At 56.8% G+C, this 15428-nt stretch overlaps 1 gene segment (V, D, J or C); it reads left to right on the top strand.

The window, feature by feature from the left end:
• Positions 1-8120: 8120 nt before the first annotated feature.
• LOC143393525 (immunoglobulin heavy constant epsilon-like) overlaps positions 8121-15428 on the top strand; it is a 45152-nt gene continuing 37844 nt past the window's right edge. Inside the window, 1 exon segment of the C gene segment in view lies at positions 8121-8301. Within this exon segment, the coding sequence occupies positions 8121-8301 (181 nt within the window).

Raw genomic sequence — 15428 nt, forward strand, 5'->3', positions numbered from 1 at the left:
GGGTAGGGTCATTTTCCTGTATCAATGCCAAGACACTAACCTCTTTTGTGGATGGACACACTACCAGGGAAATCACTAAGAATCTTTCCCATGACCCATCTCTGATTAGCACAGAGCATAACGTCCCATGCCTGTGGCCAAGGTCTGGAGTCTGCACCAGAGCCCTACACCCTCCTGCACAGAGAGTATTTCCAGACATTAAATCTGCAGGCACAACCTGACAGCTTCACATAACACCCCGAGAGAAAACTCGGATATTTTACGTACATGCTCACTGACCGCAGCACCATTGCGTCCATAGTCAGAACAAAGGACAGCTTGGCCAGGGCGGAGAGCCGGTTCACCAGGGCCAGGTGCAGCAGCTCCCACCCGGCAGCCCAGGTTACTAGGAAGCAGGGACAGTCACCTGGCCCAGCCTCTTCCACCCCCAAGGGCACACACTCCAATCATGCTGGGCACTGACAGAGAAAGTCCCCATCCCAGGCCAGGCCACTGTAGGGACCTTCACCAGGCACACACCAGGCAGATGCTGTGGGCCCTCCTCTGCCGCTGGCTGCTGGCCTGGGTGTGGAGATCCTGGACTAACTTACCATGGCTCTCTGTCTCCTGTGTCCTGTCTGAGTTGACCCTGCAGGAGCTGGGCCCAGCTCTGGAAAAGTCCTCCCAGATTTTGTGCCTCACTGACCCCGTGTCCAGAGCCTCACTCTCTAGCAGGAAGTACCGGAATTGGATCTGCCAACATCCTGGGAAAACACTGGAGTGGGTGGGGTGCCGGACAGGGGCCAAGAGGAAACCTGGCTTTCCAGGGCCACCTCACCTTCGCTGCCCACACGTCCGGGAACACTTCTCCACCACAGTGGAGCACTATGCATCACTGTGTGACAGGCATCGCAAGGGCTGTGAATGGCACTGTGAGCCCAGACGCGGGCCTCCCTGCCGGGCTCCCAGGGCCAGCAGGGGCCCCCAGGCCAAGCAGCCAACACTCAGGACAGTGGGAGGTGCTCAGGAGCCCTCTACACTTAGGAACGTGGCCCCAGCCATAGGGTGCCCTTTCAGGGACAGTGACTGCGCTCCCGTCCATCAGGCCTCCTCCTGCCCTGTGGTGGGGTCAGTCAGTTTGCACTGTGGTGACCCAAGGCTCAACAGGAACAACCTGCAGGAGGAACTTCTACTTTGGCTCACAGTTGTAGAGGTCTGGTTCCACAGTCAGCCCGCTCCATTGCCCTGGGCCTGCGATGAGAACAACAGGGGAGAAGGTGTGGCTCAGAGACTGTTCCGCTCACAACAGCCAGGACGCAGAGAGAGAGAACTGGGAGGGTCAGGGACAGTTATCATTCCCAGGGCATGTCCCCAGTGACCTGACTTCTCCAGCCAAACCCACTGCCTAGAGCCATCACCTCACAGCCCATTCAATTTGCTAATCCATCTGAGGACTTGTGCCCTGGAATGTCACAGCCCGCACAACCTGTGTGTCCTAAAGCCCCACCTCTGAGATTTATTCAGCTGTGGACCACTCGTCTGATCATGGAACCATTGTGAGGGCATCCCAGATACAAGGCACGTGTTTTACCACTGCCCTGCAAACTAAAGCACACGTCACAGTGTGAGATGTCGTCTCAACCTCCCAGAGAGTCCCCAAAAGTCTTAACCATCTCAGCATAGCTCAAAGTCCAGGCCCAGTCTCCTCCAAGACTCAGGTCCTCACAGAACTCAAAGCAAGTTAGGTGCTTTCAAAAGACGATTGCATTACATTTGGACAAAACAGGATCAGGGAAGGAAGAACATTAGGGAGGGGGATGTGGATTGCGGATCATATTTGTAGTGATTACCAATAGTTCTGTTTCTCTTCTTCTTCCAAACACAGGAAAGCATCCCTTCTTAATCCCATCAAACTAAGCGTGGTGTTGTGACTTCTTTGGCCACTAAACTAAGAGCAGGAATGACCTGGCTTCCTTTTGGTTGGAAGCCCTTCAATACAGTCTGCCGTTTCCTCTATGTTTTCCCTTGGTTTGAGATGGTGATGTCATTCACAGTTAACTCTTTGTCCCCCTGTGGCCCTGAGTGACTAGATGGTCATACCCTCATCTCACCTGTTTCGGATGGGCAGTGAGAGTAAGAAGTAAACATGTGTCGTTCTAGATCACTAAGATTTTGAAGATGTTTGTCACTGCATCTGACTCAACCTAATGCAGCTAATTTGGTTGGGTTGGAAGCAGAGATGCCTGCTTATAATAGGGAGAGGTTGGAGCAAGGCCAGGTGGAGACCAGATCTGAACAACTGGAATTCTCAGACCCTGCACAATGGTCTGCACAGAGCAGGCCAGTGAAATGGAATCCAATGGAAATAAATAAATGTTCTTTTTATGCCCCCATGGAAAAAAAATAGACAATTGCCCAGAGAAAGCATTCCTGTTCCAATAGGGAAAAACAGGGCATAGAAATAAGAAATGCAACTAAACGGACCAAAACCCAACTGGGCTTACATGAAGGCCTGTAGCTCCACGTCCAGCACCCTGGACTTGGGTTGCTCGGACACCAGCCAAAGGGCCTGGGTAGCCCGACCCCTGTGGCTTGGCCTGCTGTGGCTCACGTGGCCTGTCTCTGGTTGGCTGTGCTTGACTCCTGCAGCCACGTTCTTGGCTCCCTGCATCTCCACCTGCAATCTCGGCTTCGGAGGTTCCACGAGCACTTCCCTTTTGAAGTCTGCCTACAACATGGTGACGCCTCTCTGGCCTGCACCTCTTTTACTTCCTAGGCTCTCCATTGAAGGTTCAGCTTTGCTCCTCAGAGGCGTGGACTGCCCTGTCAGAGGCTGCCCAAAGGAAGTCTGGCCCTGCCACATCTTGCCTGGCCCCAGGCTTCCCTTTGAAATCTCCGTGCAAGTTCCCATGGCCCATAACTTCAACAGTTTTCATTCCTGCCTGCAAAACCCACACCCCAGGCGTGAGGCCAGGACCTGCTGCCAGCAGGCTCAGTAGCCAGGCCTCTTGGACCACGGCTGGGGTGGCCTGGTCGGCTGAGCATGGGGAAACAGGCCTGGGGAATCAGCTTCCTGGGAGCTCAAGTGAGTTCCCACTTTTACACCCAGGCACCTGCAGTGGATGGCCTGCTGCCTCCCGAGTGCCCCCGAGCCACCTTTCCTTTGTCTCCATGTGGAGTACTTGGTTTCTCCTCTCTGGCCCTAACCTCTCCGGCAGCCAGAGCACCTCTGCTCCTGGGTTTACATGTGCTCTGTGGCCATCATTCAAGTTTTTTAAATCCTTCCTCTCTGCTCCCTGCTCATTGTCATAGTAAATCTGGCTAAAGTTTCAGCAATACCCATTCCACCACCCAAATGCTAGGCTGCCTTGAAATTTCTTCCACCGGATTAATTGGATCCTCACTTTTCAATTCGGTCTCACCCACAGTCACAGGGCAAGGATGACAGGCGGACACGTCCATTTCCAGAGGGCAGCATGAGTGGCCTCAAACACCACTTCCAGTAGAGCCCTGTTCCCCTAAACCACAGCAAACACGTTCTTGGCTCTCCACGTTTCCACCTGCGATCTCGGCTTCGGAGGTTCCACGAGCACTTCCCTTTTGAAGTCTGCCTACAACATGGTGACGCCTCTCCGGCCTGCACCTCTGGAGTTTTCCAGACTCCTCCCCAAGCCAGTTCCAAAGACTCCTGAACCACTTGGTCAGGTGAGTCCCGGCAACGACCCACTTTGAACACTAATTTCTGTGTTGGTTAGCTTTGCATTGCTGGGACCAAAACACCTAGAAGTTCAGCTTGGAGAAGGAAAAGGTTCCTGTGGCTCGCAGTTTCACAGGTATCCATGGTCAGCAGACCCCATTTCTAGGTGCCTGAGGTGAGACAGAGCAAGCAGGTGGGGAGGGGTGGCAGACGAGGGCTGCTCAGCTCAGGGCAGCCAGGTCACAGCGAGAAGAGCAGCAGGAAGGAGCCAGGGTGTGAGTACCTCCACCATTTGCTGCTCAAGAAACAGATTCTCAGGGAACAGCTTCTCAGTGCCCCTGCACCCCCTTGGTCTAAAGACAGAATGGAGGCAGAGCTGTCCCCCCAAGGGCTGTGCAGTGAGGTCCTCTGCCGTGCCTCTCCGTCTTCCTGGAGCCCCCGTCTCACTCATTCCCATCTCTGCTCCCCGGCTCTGGATCTCCTTCCCACGTACACGGATGCTCAGGATTATATTGAGTCTGCCCAGAGGGTCTAGGAGAGTATCCTGCCCTCTCAAGACAGTTGATTGAATCACGCGTCAGGTCCCTGTTGCCAGGGAAGGTCACAGAGACACGGCTCCTGGGGAGGAGCCCGGGGACACCTGGGAACACTTGAGCCCGCCGCCCGGGTCCGGCTCCACAGGCCTCACTCCTTCCTTCGTCATGACCAGGACGTGTGTGGAGCACAGTCTCATCATCAGCCTCACCGGTGTGTGTGCACGCTCTCCTCCGCCTGTGCATCGCATCCCCTATTTTCCCCCTTTTTTGCTCTCAATGTGGAGTGAGTACCATTGAAACGCGATGTGTTTTTTTCCTAGAGCCCTTTGAAAATCGCTCAGTATTGTTACAGTTTGGATACGACGTGTCCCCAAAGCTTCTGGTAATGTAGGAATGTTCAGAGGTGACATGGATCAGGCTAGGAGAGCTGTGGCCTAATGGGTGGATTCATCTGTTGGGCGGATTAATAATTTGAAAGGGCTTCTGTGCTGGGTGGCGACTGTAGTGGGGCTGGCCAGTGCAGGTGGTGCCCTGTGGCAGGTCTGGGTATCACCTATTTTGTCCCTTGACCCCCCTCCCTGGCAACCACTCGTGGGCGCCTTTCCGCCACAATGATCTGCCCTCCTCAGGGCTGGAGTGGTGGACCCTGGACTGAACCTCCACAACCGTGAGCCAGAAATCAAGCTTTCCTCCTCTCTGTGGTTCTGGTGGGTGGCAAGGGGACACAGGCATTGCTCCCAGACCAACAAGATAACATCGAACACAGGAAAGAGTTGCTTTGCTGAAAAGTTAAACAACATGAACCAACTTTTAGCTAGAACAAGAAAAAAGAGGAAAGACCCAAATAAATCAATCTGGATATGATAAAGGAGAGATGATACACGATCCCACAGAAACCAAGAGCCAGGGGACCGGGAGGGACACGGAATGCCAACCAAATGGAAGCCTAGAAGCAGTGACGAACCCTGGACTCCCGCCCACCACTGTCCAGCCACAGGGAAGGGGGAAGTGAGCAGAGCAGGGGCCAGCAGCAGGTGGAGTGGCGGCCCTGCCTGCCAGGAGAAGCCCAGGGCCGAGCCTCCACTGCAGAGGGCTCCTGATGCTCAGAGAGGAGCCGACACCAACTCTTCCCTAACTGCCCCCCTGGAAAGGGGCCGAGGGTTGGTGTGCTTTGCCCACAGCAGTGCATGTCCCCAGTGTGGCGGGGTGAGAGGTGGGGGAGCTTGGAGCCCAGACTACCCTATGTGACCCTGTTTGGAGACAGGACCTTTCCCGAGGAAGCCACGTTAAAATGAGGCCAACAGAGGGGGCCCACTCTGACGTGTGGAGGGTAGGTCTGTGTAGGAATGCTTTTCCTAAAGCAGTGGGGCCTTGTGGGTGGTGCCGAGTCACCGAAAGCCACCCTCAAGAGAGGGCCCAGAGTCAGTCAGCTCCTGAAAGAGCGGGGCCCTTACCAGGGCATGGCCACTGGCCCGCCGGCCCGTGCCTGGCTTCCCTCCCCCCCGGCTCCACCCTCTTCGGGTGTGCGCCTGAGGTGATTCCTTCCGCCAGTCCAGTCGGCCCTCTCGGAGCCTGAAGGAATGGGCCACCCGTCAGACACGCGCCCTCCAGAACCCTGACTTAACTGAGCTCTCTTCATCAGGAGATACCCAGACGCACGCGCTTTCTTATACCTGGCGGCCTGGGATTCACCACAGGGCTTCAGGGACCTCAGCCTCTCACAGCCGGGGACCCTCTGCCCTCCCTATTAAATGGCCATCACCACAAAGGTGCCAGCAGCAAATGCTGGAGAAGCTGCCAAGGAGCTGGGGCCGCACGCACTATCCCCAGGACTGTGTGTAAGTGCGGTAGTGCCAGGGGACAGCATGGGGTCACCTCGTCGAGCCACAGCAGGCCACAGCAGATCCAGAGAGGCCAGGCTGGGGAGATGGCCATGCTCGTCACCACCGGGTGATGGCCACTCTTCTCACATCTCACCCAGAAGCGAGACCCCGAGGGTCCACCACGTGTGTTGTCACACAGTGCACGCCTTTCATCGGTAAAGGTCCAAAATCTTGACGCGTAGGAGGGGAGCTCCAAAGCTAGTGCACAGGCTGCCAAGAAGAGGGTCCCTTACCAACCTGTGGAACCACCTGCCATGCTTGGAGGCCTCACCTTGTGGAACCTAGGTTAAGGGACCCGATGTGAGACTCAGCAGATGTTTTAATCAGCTGTCTGCTTAACAAACACCTTTAGGAGGGATCCCGCTGATGTTAGATCCATTTGGCGCGTCTTCTCTGTAAAAACTTCACGCAAATGAGACTCACCATCTTGATCACAGCAGGGCTGACTGTCGACTCACGTTAGAGTCAGTTTAGACAGCTGAATTAGGAGGAGCTCCGAAATCCTCCGGAAGAGGTTTTAAGGTAGACGTGTATGAACAGGATCGTTCCCCGTTCCCCGTTCCCCTTCCTGTGTTGTGGCACTGAGGGAGGAATTTGTCCAGAAGGCACGGAGGTAAGACCTTGTCCTGCCACTCTGATCTTCCAAATTTCATGGCCACCAAAAAAAGCCTATGATGTGGGGCATCCCTCTGCTCTGTGGACTGAGGAATATGCGAAGGTTAAGGAGGACATCTAGTGGCCGTTAGGTGTTTAACAGCCTTTTCCAGGAGGGGTTTATAGAAGCAATGAAATTCAAAGGCATCCCTTGCAGCTAATGAAACTTGTGCAGGACGCAGGAGCACAGAAATGACAAGGGGAGGAAGCAGGCGGGAGCACGGGAATGGAGAGAATATGCACATAGAAGCAGGAGAACAGGAGGAAGGTGCAGGGGGGAGCTCCAGAACAGGAGGAGGATGAATTTGGAGGACGAAAACAAAGGGAGGGTGCAAGGGGACAATCGGAAAAAGGGGAGGATGCACGTGGAGCACGGAAACAGTGGGAGGATGCACGTGAGCACAGGAACGAGGGGAAGATACACGTGGAGCACGGGAACAAGAGGAGGATGCACGTGGAGCACGGAAACAAGGGGAGGGTGCACGTGGAGCACGGGAACAAGGGGAGGGGGCACGTGGAGCATAGGAACAAGGGGAGGGGGCAAGTGGAGCATGGGAATAGGGGAGGATGCACATGGAGCACGGGAACAAGGGGAGGGTGCACGTGGAGCACGGGAACAAGGGGTAGATGCACGTGGAGCATGGGAACAAGGGGAGGGTGCAAGTGGAGCACGGGAATAGGGGAGGATGCACATGGAGCACGGGAACAAGGGGAGGGTGCACGTGGAGCACGGGAACAAGAGGAAGATGCATGTGGAGCATGGGAACAAGGGGAGGGTGCAAGTGGAGCACGAGAACAAGGGGAGGATGCACATGGAGCATGGGAACAAGGGGAGGGTGCACATGGAGCACGGGAACAAGAGGAAGATGCACGTGGAGCATGGGAACAAGGAGAGGGTGCAAGTGGAGCACGGGAACAGGGGAGGATGCACGTGAAGCATGGGAACAAGGAGAGGGTGCAAGTGGAGCACGGGAACAAGGGAGTGTGCACATGGAGCACGGGAACAAGGGGAGGGTGCACATGGAGCATGGGAACAAGGGGAGGGTGCAAGTGGAGCACGGGAACAGGGGAGGATGCAAGTGGAGCACGGGAACAAGGGGCGGATGCACATGGAGCACGGGAACAAGGGGAGGGTGCACGTGGAGCATGGGAACAAGGAGAGGGTGCACATGGAGCATGGGAACAAGGGGAGGGTGCAAGTGGAGCACGGAAACAGGAAAGGATGCACATGGAACAGGGGAACAAGGGGAGGGTGCACGTGGAGCACGGGAACAAGGGGAGGGTGCACGTGGAGCACGGGAACAAGGGGAGGGTGCACGTGGAGCATGGGAACAAGGGGAGGGTGCAAGTGGAGCACGGGAACAGGAGAGGATGCAAGTGGAGCACGGGAACAAGGGGCGGATGCACATGGAGCACGGGAACAAGGGGAGGGTGTACGTGGAGCATGGGAACAAGGGGAGGGTGCACGTGGAGCACAAGAACAAGGGGAGGGTGCACGTGGAGCACGGGAACAAGGGGAGGGTGCACGTGGAGCACGGGAAGAGGGGAGGATGCACGTGAAGCACGGGAACAAGGGGAGGGTGCACGTGGAGCACGGGAACAAGGGGTAGATGCATGTGGAGCATGGGAACAAGGGGAGGGTGCAAGTGGAGCACGGGAACAGGGGAGGATGCAAGTGGAGCACGGGAACAAGGGGCGGATGCACATGGAGCACGGGAACAAGGGGAGGGTACACGTGGAGCATGGGAACAAGGGGAGGGTGCACATGGAGCATGGGAACAAGGGGAGGGTGCAAGTGGAGCACGGAAACAGGAGAGGATGCACATGGAACAGGGGAACAAGGGGAGGGTGCACGTGGAGCACGGGAACAAGGGGAGGGTGCACGTGGAGCACGGGAACAAGGGGAGGGTGCACATGGAGCATGGGAACAAGGGGAGGGTGCAAGTGGAGCACGGGAACAGGGGAGGATGCAAGTGGAGCACGGGAACAAGGGGCGGATGCACATGGAGCACGGGAACAAGGGGAGGGTGCACGTGGAGCATGGGAACAAGGGGAGGGTGCACATGGAGCATGGGAACAAGGGGAGGGTGCAAGTGGAGCACAGGAACAGGAGAGGATGCACATGGAGCATGGGAACAAGGGGAGGGTGCAAGTGGAGCACAGGAACAGGAGAGGATGCACATGGAACAGGGGAACAAGGGGAGGGTGCACGTGGAGCACGGGAACAAGGGGAGGGTGCAAGTGGAGCACGAGAACAGGAGAGGATGCAAGTGGAGCACGGGAACAAGGGGCGGATGCACATGGAGCACGGGAACAAGGGGAGGGTGCACGTGGAGCATGGGAACAAGGGGAGGGTCACGTGGAGCATGGGAACAAGGGGAGGGTGCAAGTGGAGCACGGGAACAGGAGAGGATGCACATGGAGCACGGGAACAAGGGGAGGGTGCACGTGGAGCACGGGAACAAGGGGAGGGTACACGTGGAGCACGGGAACAGGGGAGGATGCACGTGGAGCACGGGAAAAGGGGAGGATGCACATGGAGCATGAGAACAAGGGGAGGGTGCACGTGGAGCACGGGAACAAGGGGAGGGTGCACGTGGAGCACGGGAACAAGGGGAGGGTGCAAGTGGAGCACGGGAACAAGGGGAGGGTGCACATGGAGCATGGGAACAAGGGGAGGGTGCAAGTGGAGCACAAGAACAGGAGAGGATGCACATGGAGCACGGGAACAAGGGGAGGGTGCACGTGGAGCACGGGAACAAGGGGAGGGTGCACGTGGAGCATGGGAACAAGAGGAGGGTGCAAGTGGAGCACGGGAACAAGAGAGGATTCACGTGGAACACGGGAACAAGGGGAGGGTGCTAGTGGTGCACGGGAGCAAGGGGAAGGTTCACATGGAGCACAGGACCAAGGGGAGGATTCACATGGAGCATGGGAACAAGAGAGGATGTATGTGGAGCACGGGAACAAGGGGAGGGTGCACGTGGAGCACGGGAACAAGGGGAGGGTGCACGTGGAGCATGGGAACAAGGGGAGGGTGCAAGTGGAGCACGGGAACAGGAGAGGATGCACATGGAGCACGGGAACAAGGGGAGGGTGCACGTGGAGCACGGGAACAAGGGGAGGGTACACGTGGAGCACGGGAACAGGGGAGGATGCACGTGGAGCACGGGAAAAGGGGAGGATGCACATGGAGCATGAGAACAAGGGGAGGGTGCACGTGGAGCACGGGAACAAGGGGAGGGTGCACGTGGAGCACGGGAACAAGGGGAGGGTGCAAGTGGAGCACGGGAACAAGGGGAGGGTGCACATGGAGCATGGGAACAAGGGGAGGGTGCAAGTGGAGCACAAGAACAGGAGAGGATGCACATGGAGCACGGGAACAAGGGGAGGGTGCACGTGGAGCACGGGAACAAGGGGAGGGTGCACGTGGAGCATGGGAACAAGAGGAGGGTGCAAGTGGAGCACGGGAACAAGAGAGGATTCACGTGGAACACGGGAACAAGGGGAGGGTGCTAGTGGTGCACGGGAGCAAGGGGAAGGTTCACATGGAGCACAGGACCAAGGGGAGGATTCACATGGAGCATGGGAACAAGAGAGGATGTATGTGGAGCACGGGAACAAGGGGAGGGTGCACGTGGAGCACGGGAACAAGGGGAGGGTGCACGTGGAGCATGGGAACAAGGGGAGGGTGCAAGTGGAGCACGGGAACAGGAGAGGATGCACGTGGAACACGGGAACAACGGGAGGGTGCAAGTGGTGCACGGGAGCAAGGGGAGGGTGACATGGAGCACAGGACCAAGGGGAGGATTCACATGGAGCATGGGAACAAGAGAGGATGTATGTGGAGCACGGGAACAAGGGGAGGGTACACGTGGAGCACGTGAACAAGGGGAGGATGCCCCCCTTCACCAGGAAGTCGAAGGAGAAAAGCCAACAAGTGCATTCCCTCTCCAGCCCTGCACAGCTCCAGTGGATGGGCACAGACATGTGAATCTAGGGAACATGAGGTTAAGGGAATAACTCCACACAAGGGGTCCACGGTGCTCACCCCATATACTTCCTTCCAAGAAGCCTTTTACCTGCAGCCCTGCCTGGTCTGGGTAGACAGTGTATGTCACATTCCTTAGCGAACTACCTGTTAACTCAGGAGAAGTGCAGGCCCACCATTATGTAGGTAAGAGGAACCCTAGTTGCCTGATGGAGACACTTCTGTGACGCTCTTCACAGACCAGGTCCCAGAACTCTGGGAAATGAGGTAGCTCCTCCTAACCATGAAGTCTGTTAAAATGTATGGTTAAGAATCCAGTTGGAACCCGCCAGCATGGGCCACAGTGACCTCCAGTGGCCATGGCAGTGGGGACGTGAAACTGATACCACCCTGCTGACAGTGGAAAGTTGTGCTTCTCTTTTGAGAAGTGTCCCCTTTACCTTTCCTTCCCTTCAGTAAACTCATTCCCGTTACTCTGAGCCACGTGGCTGAAATCCTTCTGACTTGGTCTCAACAATCAGGGATGGGGGGTCTTCAGTTTCCCAGAAGGCCCAGCTCTGTGACACAGCTGCCCAGTGGCTCCAGAGCCTTGGACTGCTGGCCTGGGTGGCGGGTCTTTCTCCCGACCTGGCCGCAGCAGCACCCCACCCCTGCTTCAGCTTGTGTGTGGGGCTGCACACCCTGCTCACCAGGGAAGGCCAAAGCCAGCTGCCCCCTTGGGGGGCCACAGGTCCCAGGAGTGTGTGCAGAGGGAGCCAGGGGAGCTGTTGGTGTTGGTGAGACATGACAAAGGAAGAAGGCCCCATCTCCACCCTGCTGGGCAAGGGCAGAGAGTGACCAAGTATGCAGTCCACGGCAGGCAGGTACATGGACAGGAGCAATGAAGGAACCTGCTCCTCTGAGGTGGGAGGGCTCCTGGGCAGCAGGAAGACCCCAGGGCTCCAGTTCAGCCATCTCTGAGGACGGGGGTCTGACCCCCAGGAGGCAGCTGTCCAGCTCTGTGGAAGGAAGGTCAACCTCTCAGGGAGAGCACCCAGCAAAGGGCTGTGCAAGAGAGCTGCCCACCCTGTCCAAGGCCAAAACGTCCTGGGCGAATCCTGAGCCATTGACAGCGTCAAGGTGAGGCAAGACTAGGGTTCCCACACAGCAGGGGTGGACGTCTGTTTTGACAAGCTGGGACATCAGCTGGCACTTCATTTAGATGACCACATCAGCGGGGGTGCCCGGGGAAAAAGGTAGCAAAGGTATCTGAGGGGACACAGGAATCCTGGAAACAGGGGGCAGCAGACTGTGCTCAGTGAAAGGCGGGCCATCACCGGAGCTCAGGAGCCACAGACCCAAAGGGTGAATCGGGCAGGGCAAGACCACAGCCTTGAGTGGAGAAGGACCAGAGTGTCTAACCCCCTGTGGAGCCTGATGACCAGCCCACAAGCTGGGCAGGGCCTGTGAAGAACACTGATTTTACAGCGGACCCACCAACCACAAAAGAACCTGAGCACTGTAGGAAGGAAACCACCAGAACCTGAGCACTGTAGGAAGGACACCACCAGAACCTGAGCACTGTAGGGAGGACACCACCAGAACCTGAGCACTGTAGGGAGGACACCACCCAGAACCTGAGCACTGTAGGAGGACACCACCAGAACCTGAGCACTGTAGGAAGGAAACCACCAGAACCTGAGCACTGTAGGAAGGACACCACCAGAACCTGAGCACTCTGGGAAGGACACCAACAGAACCTGAGCACTGTAGGGAGGACACCACCCAGAACCTGAGCACTGTAGGAGGACACCACCAGAACCTGAGCACTGTAGGAAGGACACCACCCAGAACCTGAGCACTGTAGGGAGGACACCACCAGAACGTGAGCACTGTAGGGAAAACACCACCAGAACCTGAGCACTATAGGAAGGACACCACCCAGAACCTGAGCACTGTAGGGAGGACACCACCAGAACCTGAGCACTGTAGGAGGACACCACAAGAAACTGAGCACTGTAGGAAGGACACCACCCAGAACCTGAGCACTGTAGGGAGGACACCACCAGAACCTGAGCACTGTAGGGAGGACACCACCAGAACCTGAGCACTGTAGGGAGGACACCACCCAGAACCTGAGCACTGTAGGGAGGACACCACCAGAACCTGAGCACTGTAGGGAGGACACCACCAGAACCTGAGCACTGTAGGGAGGACACCACCAGAACCTGAGCACTGTAGGGAGGACACCACCAGAACCTGAGCACTGTAGGAAGGACACCACCAGAACCTGAGCACTGTAGGGAGGACACCACCAGAACCAGAGCACTGTAGGAAGGACACCACCAGAACCTGAGCACTGTAGGGAGGACACCACCAGAACCTGAGCACTGTAGGGAGGACACCACCAGAACCTGAGCACTGTAGGGAGGACACCACCAGAACCTGAGCACTGTAGGGAGGACACCACCAGAACCTGAGCACTGTAGGGAGGACACCACCAGAACCTGAGCACTGTAGGAAGGACACCACCCAGAACCTGAGCACTGTAGGGAGGACACCACCAGAACCAGAGCACTGTAGGGAGGACACCACCAGAACCTGAGCACTGTAGGGAGGACACCACCAGAACCTGAGCACTGTAGGGAGGACACCACCAGAACCTGAGCACTGTAGGGAGGACACCACCAGAACCTGAGCACTGTAGGAAGGACACCACCCAGAACCTGAGCACTGTAGGAAGGATACCACCGAGAACCTGAGCACTGTAGGAAGGACACCACCAGAACCTGAGCCCTGTAGGAAGGACACCACCTAACCTGAGCACTGTAGGGAGGACACCACCAGAACCTGAGCACTGTAGGGAGGACACCACCAGAACCTGAGCACTGTAGGGAGGACACCACCAGACCTGAGCACTGTAGGAAGGACACCACCCAGAACCTGAGCACTGTAGGGAGGACACCACCCAGAACCTGAGCACTGTAGGAAGGACACCACCAGAACCTGAGCACTGTAGGGAGGACACCACCCAGAACCTGAGCACTGTAGGAGGACACCACCAGAACCTGAGCACAGTAGGGAGGACACCACCAGAACCTGAGCACTGTAGGAAGGACACCACCAGAACCTGAGCACTGTAGGGAGGACACCACCAGAACCTGAGCACTGTAGGAAGGACACCACCAGAACCTGAGCACTGTAGGGAGGACACCACCAGAACCTGAGCACTGTAGGAAGGACACCACCCAGAACCTGAGAACTGTAGGAAGGACACCACCCAGAACCTGAACACTGTAGGGAGGACACCACCAGAACCTGAGCACTGTAGGAAGGACACCACCAGAACCTGAGCACTGTAGGGAAGGCACCACCAGAACCTTAGCACTGTAGGAAGGACACCACCAGAACCTGAGCACTGTAGGGAGGACACCACCAGAACCTGAGCACTGTAGGAGGACACCACCAGAACCTGAGCACTGTAGGGAGGACACCACCAGAACCTGAGCACTGTAGGGAGGACACCACCAGAACCAGAGCACTGTAGGAAGGACACCACAAGAACCTGAGCACTGTAGGGAGGACACCACCAGAACCTGAGAACTGTAGGAAGGACACCACCCAGAACCTGAGCACTGTAGGGAGGACACCACCAGAACCTGAGCACTGTAGGAAGGACACCACCAGAACCTGAGCACTGTAGGAAGGATACCACCCAGAACCTGAGCACTGTAGGGAGGACACCACCAGAACCTGAGCACTGTAGAAAGGACACAACCAGAACCTGAGCACTGTAGAAAGGACACCACCAGAACCTGAGCACTGTAGGAAGGACACCACCAGAACCTGAGCACTGTAGGGAGGACACCACCAGAACCTGAGCACTGTAGGGAGGACACCACCAGAACCTGAGCACTGTAGGAAGGACACCACCAGAACCTGAGCACTGTAGGAAGGACACCACCCAGAACCTGAGCACTGTAGGGAGGACACACCAGAACCTGAGCACTGTAGGAAGGACACCACCAGAACCTGAGCACTGTAGGGAGGACACCACCAGAACCTGAGCACTGTAGGGAGGACACAACCAGAACCTGAGCACTGTAGGAAGGACACCACCCAGAACCTGAGAACTGTAGGAAGGACACCACCCAGAACCTGAGCACTGTAGGGAGGACACCACCAGAACCTGAGCACTGTAGGAAGGACACCACCAGAACCTGAGCAATGTAGGGAGGACACCACCAGAACCTGAGCACTGTAGGGAGGACACCTCCAGAACCTGAGCACTGTAGGAAGGACACCACCAGAACCTGAGCACTGTAGGAAGGACACCACCAGAACCTGAGCACTGTAGGAAGGAGACCACCAGAACCTGAGCACTGTAGGAAGATCACCACCAGAACCTGAGCACTGTAGGAAGGACACCACCAGAACCTGAGCACTGTAGGAAGGACACCACCAGAACCTGAGCACTGTAGGAAGGACACCACCAGAATCTGAGCACTGTAGGAAGGACAGCACCAGAACCTGAGCACTGTAGGAAGGACACCACCAGAACCTGAGCACTGTAGGAAGGACACCACCCAGAACCTGAGCACTGTAGGGAGGAAACCAGCAGAACCTGAGCACTGTAGGGAGGACACCACCAGAACCTGAGCACTGTAGGGAGGACACCACCAGAACCTGAGCACTGTAGGAGGGACACC

This window comes from Callospermophilus lateralis, chromosome 3 (genome assembly GCF_048772815.1).
Source record: "Callospermophilus lateralis isolate mCalLat2 chromosome 3, mCalLat2.hap1, whole genome shotgun sequence".
Taxonomy (NCBI): Eukaryota; Metazoa; Chordata; class Mammalia; order Rodentia; family Sciuridae; genus Callospermophilus; species Callospermophilus lateralis.